This window comes from Rhamphochromis sp. 'chilingali', assembly GCF_963969265.1.
Source record: "Rhamphochromis sp. 'chilingali' genome assembly, chromosome: 21".
Taxonomy (NCBI): domain Eukaryota; kingdom Metazoa; phylum Chordata; class Actinopteri; order Cichliformes; family Cichlidae; genus Rhamphochromis; species Rhamphochromis sp. 'chilingali'.
The window spans coordinates 5,378,315-5,393,209 of record NC_137949.1 but is presented as its reverse complement, the minus strand read 5'-3'; the positions used below and the strand labels follow the sequence as shown (position 1 = coordinate 5,393,209).

Here is a 14,895-nt window from a genome sequence, read left to right as displayed (position 1 = left end):
AGAAGACTGGACGAAGCTGAATATCGATACACACCTTATGTACATGGAATGAATAGAGAGCGCTGCTGAATGTATAAAACATCAAATTATTCAATACGATTCATGCTGTAAAAGAACAACTGAAAAAATGTAATATATTCAGCATTTAATAGATTCACAACAAAAAGCAAATAAGAGGGAAAAATGATCTGATGTGGAAAAGCATATCTTCAGAAAGAGCGTAGATTCTAAAGGTTTCATTTCGAATGCATATTACAGCTTTAAAATGCACAGTAACACTTGTGTCTCAGCTGGCTGAATTCATCTTGAGTAATCTTTTGGTAATATGAAAAAAGGCATTTATTGAACTTTTTTCCCACGGTGGATTGATCTACATTAACTACAGTCATATTTTGTTGGCTGGACTGTGTATGTCAGACTGAGTACAGGCTTTGTTTGGTTTTGTTTTATTCATTAGATTTTTTTTAATTGTAACAACCTCACCAGATTCCTGTATGCTGACAAAGTAAAATCGAAAGTTCAAGATGTCCTGGTCAGGATAATCTTGCTTTTAAAAAGGGGGTCATTTGGACTGCTTTCAGCAATACCATAGATGTTATTTTGAGATCTTTCAGTACAAGTCTTGCTCTGGCTTCCAACTTGAGTGTTCATGTTCACAAAATTGGCAAAGTGTGTCAAATCAGGCAAATGGAAAGAGTCTTGGTGTGGTGAAAAAAACTCCAGCTGAACGGTGGCACACAGTTTGTTTGAGATCCAAGTTGATTGTCTCAACTAGTGGCAAAGTCACCATAAGCAAGGAAACCAAAGCAGTGATGAAGCAGAAGTTGATGCTTCCTCTCAAAGCTTTCTTGACGTGCCCAAAAAGATGACCTCGATCAGCCAAATTGATTGGCAGTGTCAGGCAGCATGAACGGTATAAACACTATGAACTGCTTAAAGGGAGTGACTAATATGTTATGTTTTCATCAGCTTTGCTCTAACAAACCTACTCTTTCTGTCCATCCATTCATCCAGAGACCAGCCGTGTTGGGAGCAGGAACCTCCAGGATCCAGCAGTAAGCGAGCGCCTTTCGTCTTCTTCATCGGTGAAGTGATCTTACTTCTTAGCCTCATCACTCTGGATGGCCCCTCTCTGTTCCTGGAGCTTTCACATTTATCATCTCTCAGTTCTCACTGTTGTAATTCAAGACTGACTCATTTAATCATTTCAGGGTGACCTTCAAATTGATTGTCAACTGATTCTTAGTCTTTGAGTCTTATTTCAGGGTTGAGCTTGTGATTATGCTGCAGCTTTGGGGTTTGGCTGAGCATATTTATGAGTTAATCTGGGCACAGTATATAGAATATGAAAATACGATCATTAGGAGAAAGATGTTAAGAGTTATAAAGAAAGTACTGTAGCAGAATTATGTCCAGCAACAATTTGCAAACTGTTTCAAGGTGACTATGGGCCATGACTCATATAGTTTCATGTCGTGTCCGTTACATAACACTGGGCTAAAGAGGAAAATACACTGAACAACACAGACTAGCTTTACTGTTTATATGCCGGCAATGCAAAATCAGCCTCATTTTCATTTTGCTATGTTTTGTAGCTTGTTTTGACTATTTAAAACAATTTAACAGTGCTACCTGAGCTTTTAAACTTTCAATAAGCAGTAAATGTAACTAATGTGAGTTGTTCAGAAATCAGGTGGAATTTACTGTACTTTTTTGAATTTCTTTTCTTGGGGCTAGTTTGTTTTATTTCCTGGAGGCCGGTTTTTCCACAAAGAAAACATGTTACATTAATACACAGAGGTAATCTGGTTCAATTGTTACTGCTAAATTCATGCAATTAATCTAACTGACTCAACATAAAATGGAAAAGGTTAGATATTTAAAAAAAGTTGAAATGATATATAAAACAAAAAAGATATCAAGGGCCAATCAGATTTTTTGGAGTTTGAGAATCAACGCTATAAGAATAGCAGCAGAAAAACAACCATGATGTGGTGATGAGCATAAATCAGTGTGTCACTGTGTAGAGCACTCCACAGAAACATTAATAATAAATTCAACTACAAGTCATTCAAGTCTTCTGTCAGAGGTTCTGGACAGCTGCACATTTTCTGTTCCTGAAAATTATTTGCTACTCGTCAGTTAAGACAAAAGAAGAGAAAATTATCACCGTTTCCAAACAGAAATCACCTAACATGAACAAAACCCGAGGTTGAGTAAATAAAACGAAACAACAGCTCAGTGAAACCTGCATCCTGTCAGGCGTTTTCTGGACATCTATGGCAGCGGTCCCCAACCTTTTTTGCGCCATGGACCGGTTTATGCCCGACAATATTTTCACGGACTGGCCTTTAAGGTGTCGCGGATAAATACAACAAAATAAAACTAGTACCGGTACCGAAAAAAAGAAGATTTATTCATAACACACGTGAAAAGACCCAGGAAAACCGAGTTAACCATAAAAACGATAACAAAATAACTCTGAAAACCGATAAAAACCCTGAAAAACATACATTTCACACCTGAGCCTCAACTCTTGCGGCCCGGTACCGGTCCGAGGCCCGGGGGTTGGGGACCGCTGATCTATGGCAGCTCTGTCAACTGGGCCATGGGTTTGTTTCTTTGGCAGGTATGGCTATGGAAACTTTATTTGACCAATAAGGGGCATAAAGACTGAAAACAAGGTGGCTGAGGGAAACATCTGACTTTTATATAACTGCCTAATTGATTTTTTGCTTCACTTTTTAAATTTCTAAGCAAAAGACCTTGATTCAATTGACCTGAAGTCAAACAAACTGGAGCTCTGATTTTTTCAGATTTTTCATTTTCTGTTTCTGTTGTCTCACATCACTCATCAAAAGCCTCTGGTTCTATAATATTCTGGAGCTACCTCAGTATTGGTTGTGACACTGTACATCATATCTTTACCAAGTCTGCTTCTTACTGTATCTAAGTTGGTGTTTTCACACTGCAGTTGTAAACACTCTTTTCTTACAGCACACTGCTTACAGTTACATAGCCCAGTGTTTCAGCATGTAACTTCCTAAAAATAACACTTGCTAGATTGTGTAAGTTTTCATAATCTGCTACTGTCCCATGGCCAGTTTCATTAGGTCTGCTCACAGTGGTTGTGGTAGAAGGCCGTCATTGTAGTAGAAACAGCACTAAAATTGAGTTGTGGTGTAAGTTAGTGGATCGCTAAGCCATGGTCCTATAATAAAATAAATTAAACTAAATTTATTTAAGATATCAGGAAAAAAGATTTGGAGGGTGGGAAGAGCTTAATGCTAACAGACATGAAAACACAAGTGATGATAAGAGAAAAAAAATTAAGGGTATGTTAAAAAATATTACAAATATTAACCTCACTAAAACAGCTCTGCTGGCATTAATCTGTTTTGTTAAACTCTTATGATTAAGGTACAAAGAGCACACAAAGTCGTCTTATATTGCATAGAAAAACACAAAAGTGTATTTCGACTGAACAAAGCAATTACTAAGGATGTGTGTGACTAATTAAATATTAAATGTTACCTTTGCTGGTCAGCTTAAGAAATGCCAGTCATTTGAAGTCGTTATTGAAATTTAAGTATAAAAGTAAACTGTTAGTTCTAAGATCAACCAGATCCACCAACTGGGGCTACAGTCCCAAAAGACAGCAGCACCCTGCTCTCTGAGCAGTTGTATGCTAGCTGTGTCAGTGTAAACTGGCATATTACCATCAAACAGAGCAATACGTAACCACATTCTGCGTTCTACTGGTTCTCTGTGGATGTTATGCTAACAGAAAATAAAGCTCTTGGTCCCAGCTGTAGTCTTTAGTGCTAGCGCTACTTAGGCTAGCATTGTTAAGGTTAGCTGCACTTGGCAAATGAACCAGACTGGGTGCTTGTTTTGCACAAATTTCAGCAACATTTTCAATACAGTCTGTTAAAGAACTGCGGTTAACTGTTTAAATGGCTCTAAAATACATGTTTGTATCAGAAAAATCAGACAGGTCTTCTAGTATAAATAATTTTCAATAGTCCCCAGGAACATCGCTATTTACTACCTAGAACACAGACTGAAGGAATCGGACACAGTTGAATCCTTCTCATCTGTTTGTAGAGGTCATTCGGATCTGTCTTTATCTAACACTGCTAAATCTTAAGACGTGTCTCCACAAGTACTGAAATGGACAGTACTATTACTTTGGTCAAATGCCTGAAACTGTTACACTTATGACAATTTCACTGAATATGAAGTGCTTACTCCTCATTTGATGTACTGACCAGTTAGTTCTTGGTGAAACTTAGGAAAAGACATAGAAGAGTTGTTCTTGTTTTAATTCCAGCTAGCTGATTATGTCATAGTTCTCAAACACTGTCTTTTTGGGGAGGGAGGTTGTCTGCTTTTGCAGTTAAATGCTGCGACTCATTTTCTCCAGGTTCCCCAAGTCAAGTCTAAAGTATATACCTGTCCAAAGGCAGGTGTATGATAAGTACTGCCTAATTTGGACAGAATTTTCAAGTTCTTTGAGAACTGTCCTGCTTTGCAGACTCATTGAACATACCCTAACTGTGTCTTGTAGGGTAAATTTGTGACGATACTATAGTGAATCCTCGATAGATCTTTCAGTTTGAGGTTGAGCCTGTCTCTTTCAGAACCAGTATAACCTTTCAAAGTGCTGCTTGATAGTCAAACCAAATATGAAAAAAGACAAAATTCTCTGCTGGCATTCATCTATTCAGTGATAGCTGTTTACCACCTTATTAGCTATTTGAGAGTAGCTACATGGTGGTGAAGAAGTCCATTGAATTACATGTGGAATAAAACCTTTCCCCTGTAGAACAGCATTTGCAAACTGAACTAAACCAGGTGTCCAAAAACAAAAGGAACAAAAAACCCAACATTAAAACAAAACGGTATTCTATCTATGCAACACGACCAAAGTTGGTGAGAGCTGAAGTGGTGTTGTGTAGACATTACAGTTTGATCACTGTTGATGGGATGTGTGTTGTATTAATACTGCTGTATGTATTTACACAAATATTGTATCATGTATCATTTTCTTTCTTTCTTTTTTTTTTACCTTCTGGGCGACTCCTGAGATGACGATTAGCAGTGACGCTAGAGTTTGGGATTGGTGCCGAGACAAGTGTGTGTAGGACAATATAGGATTTGAAATCTTTAAAGTATAATTGTGTGCCTTGCTCCACTGTTACTTCTCCTACCTTTTTTTTTTTTTCTTTCAAATAAATACACTGCTTTCCCAGGTAGAAAACATGCAACATGCAAGAAAAAAATGTTTAAAAAAAAGAGAAGAAAAAACAGCAAGGTTCATGTTGAGCTTGTGTATATATGTAAAGGTGTAAACCTTGATGTAAAATGCAAGAGGGGGGAATGCTTGGAGTCTGTGTTTTTCTCTTTATGTGGTCTGTGATGTGAAATATCTTTATTATTAGTACTGCCATAAAGAGCTTGAGTGCATGGTTCCTGCTAACTAAAGCCAACTTAAATAAACTTAATTTATTGGAAAACAATTCTGTGATTTTGTGTTGTGCTTTGTTTATTTTGTTGTTTTTTATCTCTCATTTTGATTAGAGCAGAAATCATGCTGGACCTAATACACAAGTTACTGGTATGTGATTTGATGTAAGTGCTTCAGAAAAGCATCAAAAGTTCAAAAAAGCTCATTCTAGAGAGAGTTGGGAAAACAACCTTGAAGATGTGAAGTTGGTTGGATGAGTGGGGCATTTATGATGCATATTTTCCAATTATTACATAATAACTTCCCATTTCTTTCTTCATTGCATTCTGACACACTGTTGTCTATCATTTACTACTACTTTCAACACATGGGATAGCCCAATAGACCCTAACCCTATGAGACTGCAAGAAAATGTGGTCTGCTGGTGTCACCAACTGTGAATTGTTTTCTTGTCTTATTGCTTTTAGGGGTCACCACAGCATCTCCATCTCACTCTATTGTTAGCATCCTCCTCTGTCACACCAACTCTCTGCATGTCCTTCATCTATAAACCTTCTCTGAGGTCTTCCTCTTTTCCTCCTGAGCAGCAGCTCCATATTCAACATTCATCCATCCTCTGCACATGTCCAAACCATCTCAGCCTTGCCTCTCTAACATTGTCTGTTGACAACTAAACCTGAACTGTCCCTCTGATCTACTTATTTCTAAGCCTTTCCATTCTGGTCCCTCCCAATGAAAAATCTCCTTTCTTCAGCTGTGCCACCTCCAGTTCTACTTCATGTCTTCTTTACTTGATTCTACATCCAAACCAGAATAAATACTGATCATTTATATACAATTTATTAAATTCAGCGTCACAAATCTGGTCATTTTCTTTTTCGAAAACCTTTCTGTGTGTACAAATGTCTAAAACTACATGCAACATCTCCCGCGCTCACTCACCAAACCTTAAATGTGTGTGCACCAATCACACCCATTCAGGTGCACCGATAACCTGATACTTGATCACGTTGCATGCCCACTTGGGATTTTGAGACAAATTTAACACTGTAAGCTGTTCGCAGATAGACAAATTTAAGATTGATTCAAGTCACAGCAAGTAATTCTTAAGATTATCTGCCCACACTGGGCTGGTTTGCAGTTGTTGTTTGGTACACAGTTCTTCTACACTGAAATCAGAACTGGAGTTCTGATATTTTCCTATGACAAAAGCAGTGTGTCAGGCCCTCAATCATCTGAAATGCATCATTAACATTTTTTTCATCTTCCATAGATATATATTTGTGCCCTTAATAAGACCTGTTTTCCTGCTGCCGCAAGCTTAGCTGCTTACCTTCACCCTGCACACACAGATGCAAAGTTTTAACTGCAGAGGAGATGAGGCACAATTGAAAGCTGAAGAATGTGATTGGATATGATGATAAATACTCACTTTGGCAATATTACTTGAACATTAAACAATGTTTACTTCATCAGAAGGAGGTCAGATTGTGGAACCAGGAAATGCTACTGATAACACAGAGAGGATGGCTGGATAATGGGGAGGATGGGCAGAGGAATAAATGGGATGTTTTTGTATGCTGAATATAAAGGCATACTGTATGAATCTCTTACTCACACTGCAAATCAATATGTCCCTGATTGCAGAGAGTCTCCTTGATAACACCATTTAAATCTGAACTTGACTTAATGTTGTTGGTTTGGCAATAAAAATTCTCTTTTCCATTCAGAACACATCACACACAAATGTGCCATACTCAGATTCCTATAAACCAATTAGCTTTCAGAAAATATTTTCTGAGGCTGAAAATGACTATTGCTGTGGTATCAACCTGTGGCAATATTACCTGAAATTATATTAGAGAACAACTCTTGCAAAGCAATGTTTCCTTTGGAAAAGATAATGGTGACTTGAAATATGTTAGCTTGTCTTTCTACTATTAAGCAACAGTTTACTCTTGTTAAGCACACACTGGTGCATTTGTGCTATTTGTAACTCAGTATTAATTACGCAAAGGCAAAAGTACAACTTATTACAATCTGTAAACTTTATGTTATGAATTCATGTGAACATTCCAGTCAGGGCGGAACAACAACTACAAGAAATACATCCAGGAATGTTTTTCCTGGATGTCACTGAGGTAAATACTGCGAAATGCTGCTCTGGCTTTCTAGCTTTTCATTTCACATGAATCTACAACCAAAAAATTGCCTCTACATAAGATAAGAAACACTTTATCACAAACTTTGGGAAATTGCTGTGTTACTGCAGCCAAACATAAAAAACCTCCAACATTAAAAAAGTAATAATTTCATAAAATTAATGCAGCACGGTGGCACGGTGGTTAGCGCTGTTGCCGCACAGCAAGAAGGTCCTGAGTTCAAGTCCACCCTCAGGCATGTTCTCCCCATGCTTGCATGGCTTCCACCTGCGGTCCAAAGACATGCACTTAGTGGGGATAGGTTAATTAGTTAATCCAAGTTGCCCATAGGTGTGAATGCGGGAGTGAATGTCATCTGATGGAGGAATCCAAACAATGTGTTCATTTAAACTGGATTCAAACAGCAGTTCAGACCACAGAAACTTTCTTTGCTGTGATTTGGTGAGTATAACTGAATTGAACCGAATTCAAAGTAATATAACAGTAAAAGCATGTGATCTTATAAGTGATGTGTCCGAACAATTTGATAGGATTCATAGGTGACTGCCATTGGAAAAAGTCATCGAATATTTTGTTTTCAATCAGTTATTTAAAAGTTGTGAAAAGTAAATTGAAATTACCATATATTCAACAAAATATTGTTGTTGAATATATAGTATTCAACAAAAAGAATACTAAGAAGGTTGAGCCAGCAACATTGTTTTCTTGACCTGATAATCACACTGACAGTTGGGTCCTCCCCCATAGTGGACCTCTCCTACAATACAGTATCACTAGATGGAAATGTTCAAATGTAGTCAAAAAAAGTACATGTATTCTTTATCTACATGTAAATTATATTCCTGTTTTCGTGTGACCTTATTTGTGCAAGCCTCAGGGCTGCCATAGTGTTCATCAATTGTCCCTCTACCCTTTCAATCCAGCAAAATAGGCTGCTGTTGTGTGACATCTGGTTAGCACCATAGGATAAGGTGTGATTTGAAAAATGAAGCTGTAAATATGATTTCACCCCCAGGGATGCAGTTCATTATATCATATATGTCCTCATGGACAAAAGAATCAAATATCAAAGTTTTGCTAATGACGCTTTAAATAGTGTCTAGCAGAGGGCCAACTAATATCGAGTACATCAGCTAGACGCCATCATTTTGAAGCAGCTTTTTAACCACGAATTACATACCTAGTTAATTCCTGCTTTAAAGTTGATATCACTGAAAATAGGCATGTATGAAAACCAAACAAGATTTTGAAATCCATAATAATCTGTTTTAACTGACTGACTAAGTGACTGGAGTTAACTTTAAGAGCAAATTTGTTCAGGAAAGACAAATAAGTATTAGATCATGTAAGAGTGTGAACTGTTGCCTGTCTCTATGTTGGCCCTGAGGTGCACCAGTGATCTGTCCACAGATTGGCACCAGCTTTTTTGCAACCTGATATGGATCAAATATTCACTTCCATTCAATTTTATTTATACAGCGCTAAATCACAACAACAGTCACCTCAAGGTGCTTTATACTTGTAAGGTAGGCCGCACAAGAATACATGCAGAGGAAAAACCCAACAATCATACGACCCCCTATGAGCAAGCACTTTGGCGACGTTGAGAAGGAAAAACTCCCTTTTAACAGGAAGAAACCTCCAGCAGAACCAGGCTCAGGGAGGGAGGGGCGGCCATCTGCTGCGACCGGATGGGGAGAGAATATAACAAGTACCATCAGTCACTTTGGTCAGTAGTTCTTTCACTGGAAATAAGACTTTCAAAATTTCAAACACCACACAGACACCTTCATGTGTAACAAAACAAACTATTTACTGGTACAAAACAAAATCTTTTGGCATCACATTTATTCAAAACAGTCCATCATGTTTATTAAAATTATTACCTGACAGTCTTGCCAGGGGAGGTCACTGAGTCCCCCCACCCCCCGGTGATGCCCCTGCTTGCCAGGATTACTTCTTACTTCTTATATTACTTTAATTACTTTTAATCATCATGTCACAAATTCAACAAATGTAAGAGTAGAGAGCAAGACACTACAGTTTACCAAGGAGGCGTAATGCAAAGTTCACAATCAACGCATTAAACAAAATAATGTCATTACAAATGTATTATTACCCAGCGCAGGCCCCGTATTCTTTTGTGTGTAATTCTTTATTAATCAAGCTGTTTCAATTTTAAAATCATTTTTATATGGCGTCTCTTCAGTTTCTTTATTTGTTATCTGTTTAGTTAATATAACGTGGGTCTCCTGGAACAGCTTGGTTCAACAGTCAACTGGTAGTATTTGATTTAACTGATTAGTGTCTTTCCTCCTCCCCAGCCAGCAGTCTGCACTGTGTATTTAACAGTGTTGTAATGCTGTGCTCTGACACTTCCCTCTGTCTTTCAGAGAGTATCAGAGGAGAGCTGTCAGTGGATTAAAAAAATAGCAGTTAGCTGCAACAAAACACTCCACATTAAAGCAAATTGCTTCTTGCGATTGTTGATAGTTTCTCATTGTTGCGTCCCTCTCGGTTGGAGCTGTGATGTTGATTGTGGCTGAAGGGGCCTTCAGATGACTGATAAGCATTGATGAATGAAAATGGAAATGGTTTTCAGCGTTTTGCTTTCAAAGGGAAATCAAAAACGGTGGAAGGAGAGGGGAGAGCAGAGGCGGGAGAATATTTGCCTTTTTGCAATTAACAAGATATGTTCTTTTTTTCTGTGGTCAGAAAAATGGAAATGGCTTTTAAGGTCGTAAAGGTCGAGCGCATCGAAGCATGGTGGCTCTGCAATTACTCTTCAGGCAGCAGCCTGATTGGGGGGAGGGTGGGGAGGGGACCGACCGTGCACCGATGGTCAAATTAACGAGATGACCGGCTCCCTGTCGAAAAGATCACATGTGATTACCGTACATCAAACAGACAGAGCGCTCAAATTATCTCCCCTCTTACTGTGAAGTCAGAGAAAAGGGGATAAAACACAGATGGACTGATTAGTTAAAGGCTTTAAATGTCAAAACTTTCACTGTCCACAGCTTGAATGGATGTGCTTCTCCTCTACTCAGCAGGCACGAGGGGGGTCGTCCTTTAAGTTTACACTAGCTACAATAAATGGCTGTCTGCATGACACGATTAAAGCTATACTGGATATCATTGGACTCCTCTGTGAAGCTTATGTGAGTTCTATTGTGTCTGGTTTGATATAGCTACCTGCAAAATAGCGTCAAATATTAGGTTATATTGGTTCCGCGCATTCTTACAGGAAGCCGAGGACTAGGCCGACTTCGTTTCAAAGTCCTCACAGTCCAGCACTTCTCCTGAGTTGAAAATAGTCCTACACTTGGAACACCGACGCACTCGCCCAAGTCACTTCTCTGCTACCATAATCTAGAGGAAGAGTGACTAATGACATCCACAGCACATATAAACAATGGCTGAGGAGGAATTGATCCTGGCTGTCAACCCAGTTTTTTTTTACAATCTAGCACTGATGATGGTTAGAAGCTAGCAACAGTAAGCACTCTAAAAAAAGGACAAAATAGGCTTTCCCATGACAAAAGCTGCTACTCATGGAGACAGATGCTCAGCTTATTATTAAACTATTACACCTAGTAAGATTTTAATAGTGGCCTATACTAAAAGCTTTGGAGACGGCCTGCAAAAAGTCATTTTCACATTGTATCAAATAAGCAGTATCCGTGTTGTAAACAACGTTTTTCTTTCAATTGTCTCGGCACACAAGTTGAAATTCAAATTTGCAGAGAAATGGATTAGCAACAGCATTGGTGGGATTCCTAGGATGGGACTCGGCTAGCTCTTGGAGGGCCTCCATGCTGCCGTTCATCACTCGCAACCTACCCTTCAGGCCACTCCTCTGGGAGTGGACGAGGAAAGTGCTCAAGAGGGCACCGGGAGGACTACTTCGAGCACACGAGCGGCCAGCTCACGCCAGCACAGGCGTTTTATAAGATTTTGGGGATTATCATTGTTCCACTCAGTTCACCCAGCGGTCCCACGTCGCAGCAGGGACAGAGTTTTCCCTCCTCTCCTTCTGGCACCCCCGCTCCCTCTTCCATGAGGAAGCAGTGATGTGAACCCATTTTTGTGTGTCATCATAGCAAACTCTGCTCCTTGAGACACCAACTGTAGCAGGAACTACCTCAGACGCTTTGGTGTTATGACTCGCAGTGTGGTGCAGACCATCCAAGAGTTTAGTGCTTTAGATTTTGGTAAGTGAAATTCTAGTGTTTCTGTAGTCTGTTACTTAATCTGCATGAATTAGCTGTTACGTGTGTCTTTGTATTCCATGTATACAGTTCATGATGTAGCTTGGTAACTAAACTTACTAGTATTACTAGAATATGTAAGTTAGCACTCCAGACATTCATCCATAAAAGGTTACATCTGGTTGCAAAAAATGCAACACAGCATAGCAGTGAAACTGTTTGTGTTCAAGCTGTAAAAAAGCCTGTAAAATTTTGTGAAAAGATTTGGTGAGTCAGTGAAGATCACTGGTGGCTGATGAGTGAAATGAGTTGGTGAGGATATGCCGAGCTTTTCTGTAAGTGCTGCCAATTTGGCCAATGGTAGCCTGTGTTAGCTGCTGTTAGCCAACGGGTGAAACAATTTTTAAAGTGGATGAAATGTAGGATTTTTTGCGAATAAACTTTCAAGACAATGTAATCAAATTGCTTATGAGAGTGAACGTGTGATTTTTAGCATTTTTATTAAGGTACTAGTAGCATTGCCACTTTCCTTTGTGCTTTTGCTTCTTTTGAGATGAAGGGGACTGCTTTCTGACAATAAAACACAGGTATGAACCTTATCATGAGTCTGAAGAGGTTCAAATTTAAATGTTCCTTTATGGCAAGTGATCGCATATGACTTCTCTTTTCCTCTGCCTGTCTGCCATAGTACCTTTGTTGCCAGTCTCTAGCTGTATATGTTAAATGCATTTAGTCAAAAAGGAGATGTCCTTCCCAGCCACTGTATAGAAACATGTTGGGAGAACATGGAGCATTCCACAAACCACTTGATCCTATGGATTTTTAATAGATTTATTATAAGTTTGTAAGAAATGATCAGTTTGCAGGAGGATGTAATTACACAGTATTTTATGTATCCTTATAAGAATAATTCATTTTTTTCTTAAATAACCTGAAAAAATGTACTGACTGTGCCTTTTAGTATATAATAATCTTTTAAATATCTTTAACTCTTTTAGAACAGGGAACATTTTAAGGTTAACAAGGCAAACTGTATTTTGTTGCCTTGTACTTATGACATGTGCAATGAAAATAACGTTGAATTCTATTCTGTTCTATTCTATTAAACTAAATACCCTTCATAGTCAAAAACACAAGAAGTTGTGTTTTTCAGAAAATGCTCTAATGATATCTGCACAGTGGTACGTGACTGTTTTATGGTGCATATACTGTAATGGAATGCAGGTTATTATCCACATTTTATCATTAAATTTAAGGTTTTATTTAATGTTTGTCTCTTATTACCCTTTTAACTACAATAAGTGGGAAAATAAATGTTTTCATTAACATTTCGCAATGTCAAAGTTTCTTTTTAGGATCTTATAAAAGCTCATGGAGTATGTGTTCCCTTGCAAAAAGCTAAAAAATTTGAAATACTCACAGTTGTGCATTAAGTTTTAATGAATCAATACACAGACGGTCTGGTCCTTGTGTATTCTGACCATAGACTGCAGTCTGTGATTCTGACAGGTGAGTAAAACATTTGTGCCTTCAGCACTTCCCCATGGGATGCAATCACTGTATGAGAAACACTGAGAATAAAAGTTACATTTGAAACTATTTGTATTATTAGAATGCTGCGGGAGTGTGTAGGTGTTTTAAGCCATTTGCATTGGTGTTGAATGAAAATGATACATTTGTGTTCAGATACACACACATTGAGAAAAGCGCCTTCTTGAGTCTCTCTCCATGCTGTAATGATCTTCTTGTAGTGCTGCGGAAAGCCTCCGCAATCCCTTCTTCATTTCCCTCTCCTCTTCTCCCTAATGAGCAGAGCCATCCCTTCATCATCAACTACAGCATAATGTACTTTAGTCTGGGGACGAGAGGAGAAAATGGAAGGATAGATTGGAAACAGGTTCGCTTATAAGCTGATCCCACATTACGGGCTGTATATAATACGCTAAAGTCATCAAGGGTTTGTTCTCTACAATCAGAGTGATCCATCGACAATTCGACGTGCTGCAGATGAACGCGGAAACTTCACTTTGGCTGCAGGCAGGAGGGAGGCGCAGGGATTTCTCATATGCACTTGACAGAGTTGGATTTGTGGACTGAAACACATTGTCTCCACTGGTCTGATTGTAACAGATATTTGTTTTCAAGTAAAAAGCTTCAGAACAATGACATACATAAAAAAATATTTCATGTATGTTTCCACTAAGTTATTATAAAATTATAATTTACTTTGTGGCAGCTTGGAAAAGATTTCAAACTACATTTACAATAATATGACCATATATTTTCCTAGATATTTCCATATTTCCATTAATTTCAATTACATAGATAAAAGATAACACAAACCTCAGTGGTTAGTCAGTAAAAATAAAAATAAAAAATCAAGTAATTCCTTTGCTTGAGCCGCATAAAACTCCTTAATTTCCTTAAATGCACCACTCAATATAGCATGCTATAATAAATTTTATCTTGACTTTTAGAAAGATAAGTTAGATACATGGAGCAATTACTTGATACTATATCTGTGTGTTTCTGCAGCAGATCTCACAAAACTTCCTTTGTCCACTATATTCATTATAATTTGTGCTGTTCATCATATCCCAATATCATACTGTCACCTAACCACTGACATGCTCACTCTGCTGACTCCTAAAAGCTATTTGTTGGTTGATGTTTGCTGTGTTGCCTGTTAAAATAAATGTTATATTTAATTGGTATAGCTTGTTTCATCCTGAGTTTTATTCTTTTTGTCACGACCAGGAGTGGCTGTAGCTCAGGTGGTTGAGCAGGTCACCTAATAATTGGAAAGTTGATGGTTTGATCATCGTCTGCTCCAGACTGTGTGCCAAATATCCTTGGGCAAGATACTAGCCTGAAGTTGCTCTCTGATGCGTCCATTGGAGTATAAATCTGTGTGAATGCTAGCTGTTAGATGGAAAGCACTTAAATAGAAAGAACATAGAAAAAAAAGTGCGTGTCAATTAAGTGCTCAGGTAGAGTAGAAAAGCACTATATAAGAACCAGTCCGTTAACCATGCCTCTGGGCCCAGTTGTG

The 14,895-nt window shown here is 38.4% G+C and overlaps 1 protein-coding gene across 2 annotated transcripts in view; it reads left to right on the top strand.

Moving 5' to 3' along the window:
- The window catches only part of akap6 (A kinase (PRKA) anchor protein 6), a 227,414-nt gene extending 222,184 nt beyond the window's left edge, over positions 1-5,230 (top strand). For both annotated transcript variants that reach the window (XM_080870969.1, XM_080870970.1), the window contains exon 23: positions 1,015-5,230. In XM_080870969.1, the coding sequence (XP_080727095.1) occupies positions 1,015-1,059 (45 nt within the window). In that variant the 3' untranslated portion in view covers positions 1,060-5,230. The remainder of the gene's footprint in view (positions 1-1,014) is intronic.
- The last annotated feature ends 9,665 nt before the right edge of the window (positions 5,231-14,895 follow it).